General features: G+C 42.6%; 1 protein-coding gene across 8 annotated transcripts in view; it reads right to left on the reverse strand.

The window, feature by feature from the left end:
• USP48 (ubiquitin specific peptidase 48) overlaps positions 1–13,708 on the reverse strand; it is a 65,785-nt gene extending 52,077 nt beyond the window's left edge. For 4 of the 8 annotated variants that reach the window (XM_006094018.3, XM_014460277.2, XM_006094017.3 and 1 more), the window contains exons 1-3: positions 13,333–13,708; positions 1,770–1,890; positions 1,340–1,496 (exon numbers count right to left, since the gene is read on the reverse strand). In XM_006094018.3, the coding sequence (XP_006094080.1) occupies positions 1,340–1,496; positions 1,770–1,890; positions 13,333–13,466 (412 nt within the window). In that variant the 5' untranslated portion in view covers positions 13,467–13,708. Of the gene's footprint in view, positions 1–1,339; positions 1,499–1,769; positions 1,891–13,332 lie in introns of those variants that run through there. The other 4 variants (XM_014460278.2, XM_023758310.1, XM_023758309.1 and 1 more) reach the window with 3 other exon arrangements.
• Positions 13,709–13,762: the final 54 nt, after the last annotated feature.

Below are 13,762 nucleotides of genomic sequence, written 5' to 3' on the forward strand. Positions count from 1 at the left end.
CATGTACTTGGGTTGCGGGCACATTCCCTGGTAAGGGCGTGCAGGAGGAGCTGATCGATGTTTCTCTCTCATCGATGTTTCTAACTCTCTATCCCTCTCCCCTCCTCTCTGTTAAAAATCAATACAATATATTAAAAAAAAAAAAATACATCAAGGTAACAAACTAGGCAAAAGAGTAACTTTGGCCCTAACCGGTTTGGCTCAGTGGATAGAGCGTGGGTCTGCGGACTGAAGGGTCCCAGGTTCGATTCCGGTCAAGGGCATGTACCTTGGTTGCGGGCACATCCCCAGTAGGGGGTGTGCAAGAGGCAGCTGATTGATGTTTCTCTCATCAATGTTTCTAACTCTCTATCCCTCTCCCTTCCTCTCTGTAAAAGATCAATAAAATATATTTTTTAAAAAAAAGAGTAACTTTGTCTGCTTTACTGACTGATTTTTATCAGTCACTAGAAATTAATGGACTACAATCACAGCCTACCCAGGCCCAGTAGCTCAGTTAGTTAGACCAGTGGTTCTCAACCTTGGCTGCACATTAGTATCACCTGGGAATCTTTTTAAAATCCTGATTTCTGGGCCTCATCCTCTGGAAATTGTTTCTTTATTACTAATGTTGTGGGCCTCACCCCATAACAAAGAAAGAGAATTTCCGGAGGGATAGAGGCCCAGAAATCAGGATTTTAAAAAGATTCCAGGTGATTCTAATGTGCAGCCAAGGTTGAGAACCACTGAGTTAGAGCATCATCCCGATGCATCCAGGTTGTGAGTTAGATCCTGGGTCAGGGCACATACAAGAATCAATCAATGAATGCATAAATAAGTGGAATAACAAATCAATGTTTCTCTCTCTCTAAAAAAATTTAAATGTTCAAAAAAATTTGAAAGAATCATCAAATATATTTCCTTCCCTTGAATCTTAGCTATTTATTTATTGATTGATTGATTGATTGGTTTCAGAGAGAGGAAGGGAGAGGGAGAGAGATAGAAGCAATGATGAGAGGGAATCACTGATTGGCTGCTTCTTGCACGTCCACTACTGGGAATCTGGGGATCGAGCCCACGACCCAGGCAACTGCCCTGACCTGGAATGGAATTGTGACCTCCTGGTTCATAGATCGATGCTCAACCACCAAGCTACACAGGCTGGGCGAGTATTAGCCATTTTTTACATAAATGATAAATATAGAGAAAAAAGGAAAATGATTTTGAAGCCTGACAATGTTTATAAAGAACTACAACCATGCCTGGCATGGAACATTCGAAAGCAAGTTTCCTCTATTTGGCTGGTTGGGATGTGATCTACTGGCAACACTCAGAAGTGAACCCATCCCATCCCACTGACCTTTCTCTTCCTGGATACCATCTCCCCTCATGTAGTCACTACAGGTACTTGGACATAAGTATAGCGCCTGCCGAAGCTCCAAGTTGAGAAACCAGACTTGAAGAAATGTGTTGACGTAACAAGTAGCTCCAAGGTTAGTGAGGCCCACAAATGAGTTCTACAAAAATAGAAAATTTACAACTAAAGAAAAAGTTATAGGACGCATTATTTTTTCAATTTCAGATTACAATTTTGTGAAAACTGTCTCAGCCAACATGGTAGAACCACCTTCAGCCTCTCGGCCAAGCGTGGGGCATCGTTTTGATGAATAAACTACAAACTCTCAATGGCTTCCTTTTCACGAGTTACCAGAAATCAGTAATGGTTTCTGACCATAGGCACAAAACAAACAGAGGACACCACATGAAATCACTTAAAAATGATGGCTCACCTTTTTTCTCCTCTCACAATTGGGATCATCAATGTTATGAAAACTATTTTCATCTATTTCTCCTAACCAAATATGCTCACCAATCCCAACCAAGCAATTTGGATTTCCTTTGCAGTTTCGTCTATGAAGAAAAAAAAAAAGTTTAATTTTAAAATACTATAGTTCCAGGATAAGAAACACTCAAATTAAAACTATAATGATATACCATTTTTTAAAAAAAATCTATTATCTATAAGATTAGCATAACTGAGAAAGTATTCCACCACACTCAACACTCAGTTTGTGAGTCTGTGGAAAACAGAACTAATTTACTACTAAAGGGAATACAAACTGGTAGGACTCTTACAGAGAAGAATTTTGTAGTCTCTTAACAAATCTACATTTACAGCTAACCATTTCCTCTCTAAGAATTCACCCTGAAGATACATCTCCTTCAGTGCAAAAACACAGGCACAAGGTTTTCCTTACAGCATGTTTAGAACTGCAAACTGCTGGAAACAAACCAAATGGCCAAACAGGGGATGTGGTACACACACATAAAAGAGTACTATGCAACCGACAAACAAAAAAAAGCAGGAAGAAGATCTCTATGAACTATGGTGGAGTAATTCCTAGAATATATTAGTAAGTGAAAAAAGCAAAGTGCAAAAGAGTAACTACAGTATGCTAGTGTGTGTAAGCAATAAGAAACACAAGGATAGCCCTGTTAGCATGGCTCAGTGTTTGAGTGCTGACCTATGAATCAGGAGGTCACTATTCAATTCTTAGTCAGGGCACATGCCCAAGTTGTGGGCTTGATCCCGTATAGGAGGCAGCCAATCAATGTGCAGGAGGCAGCTGATCAATGATTCTCTCATCACTGATGTTTCTATCTCTCCCTCTCCCTTTCCCTCTGAAATCAACAAAAATACATTAAAAAGAAAAGAAAAAAGAAAGACAAAGCAGACTAATGAAATTGATTACCTATTAGGATAAGGGTAAAAAAGGAGAGGTGTGCGACACTTTTCTGAATATACTGTTTCATACACAGTTGAATTCTGGGGCCATGTGAGTCTCTCTTTCTCTCTCTCTCTCTCTCTCTCTCTCACATACACACACACACACACATACAATCAATAAGAATGGGGGGAACCCTAAATTCAACACAAACATATTTCAACTAAGTAACATATCCACATTGAAGGATGGGGGGACTAACCCCAGCAACCTGAACAGTAGTCAGCAATCTCACTAGTGTCCTTAGACTAAAGTAAAGACAAAAGGAATAAATTACAAACTCTCATTGGCTTCCTTTTCACAGAGACAGGGATTAACAATTCTGAAACAATTTTCTATATATTCTACAACTCAACAAAAAGTAAATATACTGGAGACAAAGGGAACCAAATTTTGGAGAGGAAAGCTAGGGTGATAGAAGGCTAAACTTATGGGTCTTAATATTTGGAGGCAACATAAGGTTGCCAGGTAAAATACAGGGCAGTACTTCTTTGAGCATACCTAGCAACCAGATCTTGATGTCTAAATATTCCCCACTCGAGGAACCCAGGGCTCCTTGGAGAAATGGCTGTTGTTAAGGCTGGGCATGGAAAACAAGATAAACACGGAATATCTTGCCGTGCCCAAAAAGTAAAGATGCCTTCAAAGAATGATGGGGACATGTTAAAATGATGGTTTCAAAGGGTCTCCAGTGGCCAGATCTGGAACAATTTGATCCAACAAAATAAGTAACAATAGGATTATGACTACTGAATAAAGCAGGTATCGATAATGAGATGGATAGAAATCTCTAGAGAAGAACGCCAACTTACAAAGTAAAAGGAAGGGCAGAATTAGGAAATCACCATTTGGCATCCATCAGATTAATTACAAAATCAGGCAGCAATCATCAAGGATGCTAGTACAGGCAAGTTTGAGAAGGAACAGACAGTAGCTCAGCACAAGCTGTTTAATTACAAAAGGAAAAATAGTAGCTTTGAGTGGAGAAACCTGGCAGATACCACTTTAACCAAGTGATCAAAGTTAAGGTGACCAGTATCTACCACGGGGAGGGGGAGAGGGGGGAGGGGGAGCTCCACACAGCCACAAGCTGGGCTGAGGGGAGTCTCTCCCACCTCTGCAGCAGCGCATGTCCAACTGCTGCTTAGGCCGCTCCCTGTCAATTGGAAATGGCTCCCTGTCAGTCGGAAATCCCCCAAGGCTCCCGGGCCTAAGCTGGCAGGTGGACATCCTCCGAGGGGTCCCAGACTGTGAGAGGATGCAGGCTGGGCTGAGGGACAACCACCACCGGCCCGCCCCCACCCTGTGCACAAATTCCGTGCACTGGGCCTCTAGAGTGTGTGTGTGTGTGTGTGTGTGTGTGTGTGTGTACTAATAAAAGAGAAACATGCAAATAGATGTCATTCCACTACGCCCACCAGCCAATCAGGATGAGTATGCAAATCAACACAACAAAGATGGCAGTTAATTTGCATATGCAGGCACAAAGCAAAGACTGAATCTCTTCGTGCAACGGGCCAACACCAGCCAAACCCAAGTTGAGGAACTTTACACAGTAAGTGTTATGTACTTTTCTAAAGAGTAGTGTCACAAAATACTAAGAAAGACTGAGTAATCACTCCAGATCAAAGGACACCAATGAGGCCTGCAACATATGAGCTTGGTTTTTCTTCTGTTATGAAGGATGTTATTAGGTCAATATGTGTGAACACCTCAGGTTATCCACTAAAGCTTTACTGATAGCAGTGAAAAACGGGAAGCATTAGAAATGGCCATCAATAGAAAACTGATAGCCGAAACCGGTTTGGCTCAGTGGATAGAGCGTCGGCCTGCGGACTGAGGGGTCCCAGGTTCGATTCCGGTCAAGGGCATGTACGTTCGTTGCGGGCATATCCCCAGTGGGAGATGTGCAGGAGGCAGCTGATCGATGTTTCTCTCTCATCGATGTTTCTAACTCTCTATCTCTCTCCCTTCCTCTCTGTAAAAAATCAATAAAATATATAAAAAAAAAAAGATAAATCACAGACCTTCAGTTAAATTTAAAAAAAAAAAAAGAAAAGAAAACTGATAAAAATAAATAACCAAATGGAAACTACTGTAGGCAGGGAATAAAGGCAAAACTTTTTAATGTAATGATATGTTACAATATCATTAGCTGAAAAAAGGTACAAAACAGTGCTTAAAAATGGATGCAAGCCCTGGCTGGCTTGGCTCAGTGGATAAAGAGCATCAGCCTGCGGATTGAAGGGTCCAAGGTTTGATTCCGGCCAAGGGCACATGCCTGGGTTGCAGGCTTGATCCCCAGTGGGGGGTGTGCAGGAGGCAGCCGATCAATGATTCTCTCTTCATTGATGTTTCTATCTCTCTTTCCTCCCTTCCTCTCTGAAATCAATAAAGAAATATATATATATTTTAAAAATGGATGCAAGCCCAGCCAGTGTGGTTCAGTGGTTGAGCACTGACCTATAACATGATCCCCAGCAGGAAGCAGAAGGCAGCCCTCTCTGAAATCAATAAACATATACTTTTTAAAAAAGAAAAATGGGCCGAAACCGGTTTGGCTCAGTGGATAGAGCGTCGGCCTGCGGACTGAAAGGACCCGGGTTCGGTTCCGGTCAAGGGCATGTACCTGGGTTGCGAGCACATCCCCAGTGGGAGATGTGAAGGAGGCAGCTGATCGATGTTTCTCTCTCATCGATGTTTCTAACTCTCTATCTCTCTCCCTTCCTCTCTGTAAAAAATCAATAAAATATATTTTTAAAAAAAGAAGAAAAAGAAAAATGGGTGTGATAGGCCTGTTTGTTTAGATAAAGGTAAACACACTATAAAAAGGACACCACCATCTCTGAAGCAGTTCACCAGGTACTTGCCTGCTGCAAATTAGGAGTAAAAGGCTGTGTATGCTTCCCCATGCTTTTCTACCTTTCGGACTTAGAACTAGGGAGTCTACCACATATTTCAGAAATAACTGTTTAAGGGTCCACTTAAATATACTGTCTTCCCGGCTTTAAAAAATAAAAATGAAAACAAGTTTGGTCAATGTAAGAGCAGTTTTTTGTCAGGCTTATATGTGAAAGCCAGGTGGAAAACAACTTACTGAAGAAATATAAGTAGGGCTGATTCGCTGAGGGAGGTTAAGACCTTCCCTCGGACTAATTTGAACTTGTGTTAATCAAATATGCCATTAAGAAAGTTAAAAAGCGACCAGCCGGAGTGGCTCTGGTTGAGCGTCAACCTATGAACCAGGAGGTCATGGTTCGATTCCGGGTTAGGGCACATGCCTGGGTTGCAGGCTCAATCCCGGGTATAGGGTGTGCAGGAGGCAGCCGATCAATAATTCTCATCATTGATGTTTCTATCTCTCTTTCCCTCTCCTTTCCTCTCTGAAATCAATTTCTTTTTAAAGTCAGTTAAAAAAAAAAAGAAAGTTAAAAAGCAAGCAAGACTAGAAGATATCTGCAATATAATATATTCAACAAACACTTGTATCAAAATAAACTCCTACAAATCAATAAGATAGCCCTAGCAGGTGTGGCTCAGTTAGTTGAGCCATCATCCCATGCACCAAAAGGTCACCAGTTCAATTCCTGGTCAGGGCACATCCTGGGGTTTTGGGTTCTATCCCAGTTGGATGGGTACAGGAGGCAACTGATCAATGTTTCTCTCTCACATCATGTTTCTCTCCCCCCCACCCCCAACCCTCTCTCTACAAAAATCAATTAAAACCCATTTTTTAAAAATCAGTAAGATAATCAAAATGACAAAAATGGGTAAGAGATTTAAATAAGCACCTCACTAGATGATACACAAATAGTTGAATATGAAAGAGGTCAATTTCATTGGCCATCAAAAAAATGCATGTTAAAACCACAAAAGGATACCATGACACATACATCATTAATGGCTAAAATTAAAATGATTATACCAACTGTTGGTGAGGATTTGTAGCAAATGAACTCACACATACTGTTCATGAGAATAGAATGTGGTACAGTAACTTTGAAAAACAGTATGGCATTACCTGCTAAAGCTACATAAACACTTATGTTCCAGCAATTCCTCTCTTATCAAAAATGTATATACAGCAGGCAAAGATATATATATAAGAATTTTCATTGCAGCTTTATTCATAATAGCCAAATACTGAAAAAACTCTAAATGGACCATCACCAGAAGAAGTATATAGTAACAATGGAATACTGTACAGCTCTAACAATGAACATACTACTGCTACCCACAAAGAGGATGAATCTCACAATGCTGAGCACAAGCCAGACACAGAAGGCGCTACAATGTATACTTAATTGTATACAAAGTTCAAAATTGGCAAAATCTGTTCTATCCAAAATGAGGATAGTGGTTGCTTGTGGGGAGGTGTAGCTCAGTGGTTGAGTCAACCTATGAACCAGGAAGTCATGGCTGATTCCTCGTCAGGGTACATGCCCAGTAAGGGGTGTACAGGAGGCAGCCGATTAATGATTCTTTCATCATTAATGCTTCTCTCTCTCTCTCCTCCCTTCTTCTTTGAAAATCAATAAAAATATTAAAAGAGAATCAACCAATGCATAAATAAGTGTAACAATAAATCCATGTCTCTCGCTTTCAAAATCAATAAATCAAAACAAATTTCTTCACACAAAAAATTTAAGAATGAGGCCTAGTAGTCTTCAAGGCATTTTTAAAATGGCATGACAGTGACTTTATAGATTGCATTCCATTTCTGTAAAGTTTTAATTTTATAAGTCATGTATTACTATTCCTCTTCTGTAAAGTTTTAATTTTATAAGTCATGTATTACTATTCCTCTAATGAGAACTAGGTAAGTCCAGACTTTGAAATATCTATATATATATATATATTGATATATCTATATATATACAAAAATTAAATTAAATTCCTATCAAAATTTTAACTGTCACCAAAAAGAGCAAATTAACATGACATCTATCAGATCAAAAAGTGTGATTAACATATCGTGCTGGTGATGGTAGGACGAAATAAGACATTCTTACACATTGACAGAGGAATGGAAGGTAGAACCTTCATTCTGAAGGGCAATTTAATAAGGTGGATCACAATGAAAAAATGCACAATGCTTACCCACCAATTTTACCGCAAGGAATTTACTTGACTATTATCCTCACTGTTAGGAAACAAGTCTAGTTTTAAGGATGAAGACACAATATTTGCAGAATTCTGTGGGTACAAAATTTAGTATAGATTGCTTTCCTCCTGTGATTGCAGTTTCAGAAATATCAATAACGGTCCTGATTCATCTAGTCTTTGAATGTGGTTTACCACCTCTGCAGCTCTGGCACCTCATAACAAAGTGTGTAAAGTATTTAAAAAAAACAATAACTGATGAAACCTTTAATATCATTATTTAATCTCTTCTTGCTAAGAAAGAAATGCTTAATCAAAAGGAAAAAGTGAACCTGGCCAGTGTAGCTCAGTTGGTTGGGAGTTGTCCTGCATTGAAAAGTTGTGGGTTTGATTCTGGGTAAGGGCACATGCCTGGGGTTTTGGGCTTAATCCTGGGTAGGGTGCGTGCAGGAGGCAGCCAATGGATGTTCTGCTCTCATATCAATGTTTCTTTCCCCCTCCTCCTCCCCCTCTAAAAATCACCCTGGCTTGTGTGCCTGTTGCCAAGTGGTTAGAGCGTCGGCCCACACAACCCAGAGTCTCAACTAAGATCTCAGGTACATTGATATTTCTCTCTCTCTCTCTCTCCCCCCCCCCTCCCTCCCTTCCTCCCACTCTCTCTGAAAAGCAATGGGAAAAATAGCCTCAGGTAAGGATTAACAAACAAAATCAATAACAATTAAAAATCTATATATGTAAAAGGCTAATATGCAAAATGTCCCCTCGGGAGTTTGACCTGGAGTTCGACTGCTCACTATGACGTGTGCTGACGTGTGCTGAGGGGGGGGGGGCACAGAACGAAGGAGGGCCCTATCGGCCCTGATCGCCGGCCAGGCCTAGGGAACTTACCCGTGCACGACTTTGTGCACCAGGCCTCTAGTATTTCAATAAAGCCCGAGCTGGTTCGGCCCAGTGTCTAGAGATCGGCCTGTGGACTGAAAAGTCGCAGGTTCAATTCTGGTCAAGGCACATGCCCAGGTTGTGGGCTCGATCCCCAGTGTGGGGTGTGCTATTTTTTAAAAATATTTTAATATAAAAGTTATTAGAAAAACTGGACTGCATCAAAATTAAAAGCTTTTATACTGCAAATGATTACCATCAAGAAAATGAAAAACAACCCACAGAATGAAAGAAAATATTTGCAAATAAGGGACCTATATCCAATCTATAATAAAAGTATAATACGCTAATTAGACCAGACAGCCAGACGACCTTCCAGATGAAGCCAGGGTTGTGAGGGCCAAGCCCCTTGCACGAATTTCATGCATCAGGCCTCTAGTCCTATATAATAAAAGCTTAATATGCTAAGTGTCCGGTCGCCCATTCAACCAATCAAAGCATAATATGCTAATGAGCCCTTACCGGTTTGGCTCAGTGGATAGAGCATAAGCCTGTGGACTCAAGGGTCTCAGGTTCGATTCCCGTCAAGGGCATGTACCTTGGTTGCGGACACATATCCAATAGGGAGTGTGCAGGAGGCAGCTGATCGATGTTTCTCTCTCATCAATGTTTCTGACTCTCTCTATCCCTCTCCCTTCCTCTCTGTAAAAATAAAATCAATAATATATATATATTTTTTTAAAAAGAATGAAAAAAATATGCTAATGATATGCTAGGGCTGCTCAACCACTTGCTATGACGTGGACTGACCACCAGGGGGCAGACCCTTTGACCTACTGGCTAGCTTGCTGCTGTGGTCTGGCCGATTGGGACTGAGTGGGATGGACCAGACACACCCTGGAGTCCTCCCGTGGTCCCTCCCCAGCTGGCCAGCCTCCCACTTCCCTCCCGGGTCCTGATCGTGCACTGCTGGGGTCCCTCGGCCTGGTCTGTGCCCTCTCACAATCTGGGACCCCTTGGGGGATGTCGGAGAGCTGGTTTCAATCCCACAGGCTAGGCCGAGGGACCCCATTGGTGCACAAATTCGTGCACTGGGCTTCTAAAATACACATATATATGTAAACTCTTGAGGAGGGGTGGGGAGGTTCAAGGTGGAGGAGATCAATGGGAAGAAAAAGGGGGGCATTTGTAATACTTTCAACAATAAAGATAATTTTTTTAAAAAGAACTCTTACAACTCAATAATAAAAGACAAATAATCCAATTTTAAAATGGGCAAAGCACTTGAATAGACATTTCTCCAAAGATATGTGAATTAGCCAAAAAGCACATAGATACTCAACATTATTAGTCATCAGAGAAATGCAAATCAAAATCATTTCACGTTCACTAGATGGCTATAGGAAAAGAGACAAACCAAAAAAAGAAAAGACAAATATCTGCTGTAAAGATGGAGAAATTGGAATCCTCATACTTTGTATATAAAGTAGTGTAGCCACTTTGAAAAATAATGTATCCATAATGTCCACGCAGAAACCTACTATACACAAATGTGCACAGCAGCATTATTCATAGTAGCTAGAAAGTAGAATGACCCAAATGTCCATCGATTGATGAATAAATATATATAAAATGTAGTAGGTGCATACTTAAAATGGAATATTATTCAGAAAAAAAAAAAAGAAGAAATGAAGTCCTGGTTGGTGTGTTCAGTGGTTAGAGCACCGGCCTGCCCACCAAAGGGTCTTAGGTTTGATTCTGGTCAAGGGCGCGTACCTGTGTTGCAGGGTCAACCCCCTGGGTCAGGGCACCAATCGATGTGTCTCTCTCAGTGATGTTTTTCCTCTCTCCCTCCCTTCTACTCTCTCTTAAAATTAATAGAATAAAAATATCCTCGAGTGAGGATTAAAAAAAAAAAGAAAATAACCAAGGAGCACATGAAAAGATGCTCAATACATTAGTCATTTGGAAAATCAAAACCACAATGAAACGCCATTTAAAAAAGAAAACATAGAAAGTAACAAATGTTGGCAAGGTTAATGAGGAATTGGAACCCTTTCACATTGTTGGTGGGAATGTAAAAGAGCAGAGCATCTATGGAAAACAGTGTAGCAGTTCCTCAGCAAATTAAACATAATTACCACATAACCCAGCAATCCCACTCCTAGCTATATCTCCAAAAGAACTGAAAACAGGTGGTCTAACAAAAACCTGTGCACAAATGTTCACAGCAACACTACTCGCAATAGCCAAACAGTGGAAATTACCAAAATGTCAATCAGGTTAACCATGTGAGGTGATGGATGTTAATTATCTCGATCTTGGTAACTCATACCAAAATATACACACACACATTTTATATATATAAAATTTTACACACACACATTACATATATATTACACACACACACACAAAGTCAGCACCATTACACACTTTAAATCCTCAATAAAGTTTGGGGAGGGCAATTTTTTTTTTCAATCCTGACCTGAGGATATTTTTTTCATTGCTTTTACAGAGTAAAAGAGAGGGGGACACAGATTAGTTACACATGCCCCACCCAGGGGCAGGGAGGCTCGTGGCCTCTAATCACTGAGCCCTCCAGCCAAGGGAGGGAGGGAGGGAGGGAGTTTTTTAAGTCCATCAGGTGATGAATAGATAAATGAAACGTGGCCCATCCAAACAATGGAATATTACTCAGCCATAGGAAGGAATAAAGTACTGATAACTGCTACCACATGGATGACTCTTGAAAACTATGCAAAGTGAAAGCCAGACCCCCCCCCCTAAAAAGGCCACACATTTTATGTCCATTTTATGAAATATCCAGAATAAGAGAAATCCAGAGACAATAGTGGTTGCTAGGGGGTGAGGGGAGGGAAATGGGAAGTGAACTTAATGGTACGAAGTTTCTTTTTAGGGTGATGGAAAACAAGTACCAGAACAAGACAATGGTGATGTCTGTACAACACTGTAAAGGATGTACAAACTGAATTGGGTACTTTAAAATGATAAATTGTTTTTTACACAATTTCTTAGAAATACTGATACATGCTTCAACATGGATAATCCTTGAACATATTACACTAAGTTAAAGAAGCCAGTCACAAAAGTCCAAATATTGTATGATTCCATTTACATGAAATGTCCAAAGTAGGTAAATGCAGCGGCAGAAAATAGATCAGTGATTGCCTGAAGCTTGGGAATCAGGGAATACAGGGGAGGGCTGAGTGCCAATCTAACGGGCTTCTTTTAGGGGGGCCTAAATGTTTTAAAATCAGATTGTGGTGATGGCTGAATAACCCTGTGTATATACAAACAAGAAACACTGGACTCTACATTTCAAAGTGAATGGTCTATGTGAATTATGTCTCAATGTTGTTTTAAAAAAGGGCAAAAACTGCTTGGATGTAAAGTTTGCAACCTCAGCTTAAAACTCATCTTCTCTATGACATCCACGTTATACTGATCTCAGCCAATTTCTACCCCTTGACTTCCGTTAAAAGCAGAACTACGTGAAAGCGCTTACATTTTTTGGTTACGCTGGAACCTAATTACGTTGAGAGGACGGCTGCGCTCAATAAATTCCATTATACACGCACTTTTGGTCACCCCAGCACTTACTGTTGGAGTCAGATTTGCCCTCCCGCGAGCCCGACGCCCAGAGCTGGGAATGACTCCTTTGCCTTAGGAAGTTCCCTGACTTCTCGACAAGACTGCAAGCTCCAAGGCTGAGACCTTGACTCCCATTCCTTCCGGATCCCGCCACAGAATGCAGAAACCAGAAAAAAAAGCCTTGACTAAACGCCTGCTGAAAGGCGGCTACTGAGCATGCCCGGCGTGGCCAAGTCAATTCAACAACATTCCGGAACAAAAACTATAGTTCCCGCGTTAAAAGGTGGAAAAACAGAGGAGACGGGCGCAAAGCCTACGGACTCGATCTAAAAAGAAAGGCAAGGTTCAAAGGCTCAGCAGAAGTGAAGGACAAAACTTAGACAACTCAAACATCGTACTTGGTAGAGAGATGTAGTCTGGAAGACCAAAAAAAGGGGGGGGGCTAAAAAAAATACTAGATTAACGAAAGGAGGGAGGTCAACAGGAGGATGAAGGGCACCGATGACGTAGGGTAACCATACGTTTCTCCAAAGCAACCCTACCCAAAAGTAATACCAAGATGATCGATTCTACAGCGTCAACACGAACGCAGGATGCAGTGCAACGAGGGAGGCTCACTTCGAAGTAGTTCCCTTTTGCAAACAAAAAGCCGGGCCGTGGCCAAGCTATCCAACCAAGGCTGGCTAAGCTCTCGGCTCCTGCCTTTAACCATCTCCCCGCCATCTTCTAGCTAAGAACCCAGAACCCTTCCTACGGGGCTCTCAGCAGCATCACCGCCGTGCAGAGAGCCCGGGAAGGCTGCGCTTCCCAGGGCGCCCAGACGGCGGAAGGGAGGAAGCCTCCACCTTGCTCTTCTCCGCTCCTGCTGGATGCACCCGATGGGCCGCCGTCTTCCTTCCCCCATCCCGATCCCCAGCCCTATTTTCCAAGGTCCGACGCGATGGGGGGCGCGAGCCCGGTGCACGGGCCTCACCTGCACACGCCGCGGATGCAAGGCTCCAGCCAGATGCGGTAGGCGGTCTCGATGTGCTCCTGCGACACCTCCTCGGGCCGCACCGTCTCCGCCCAGCGCCAGGCGGCCTTCTCCAGCTGCAGCCGCGGGGCCATGGCCTTGGCCGGAGGAGCGCCTCCGGAGTCGGGCTGCCGCTGCCGCCTCCGCAGCCGCCCCACTGAGCTCCGCCACCTGCCAGCGATGAAGACCAGACGCTCCCTCAGCCAGCTGGCCAGTCAATCACCTGCGCGCGCCACGGCCGCCGCGCCCGCCCGCGCCCGCCCGCACGACCGGCCGCAAAGCACCGCCGCCGACACCCGACACCGTCCCCCCGCCCCTCACTCCCGCGGACGTTGAAAAGCACTCCCCACCGGGATGGGCGCATGCGCGTTCCCAGCAGCCTTTGCGCCTC

The sequence above is a fragment of the Myotis lucifugus genome, unplaced genomic scaffold (genome assembly GCF_000147115.1).
Source record: "Myotis lucifugus unplaced genomic scaffold, Myoluc2.0 scaffold_128, whole genome shotgun sequence".
Taxonomy (NCBI): Eukaryota; Metazoa; Chordata; class Mammalia; order Chiroptera; family Vespertilionidae; genus Myotis; species Myotis lucifugus.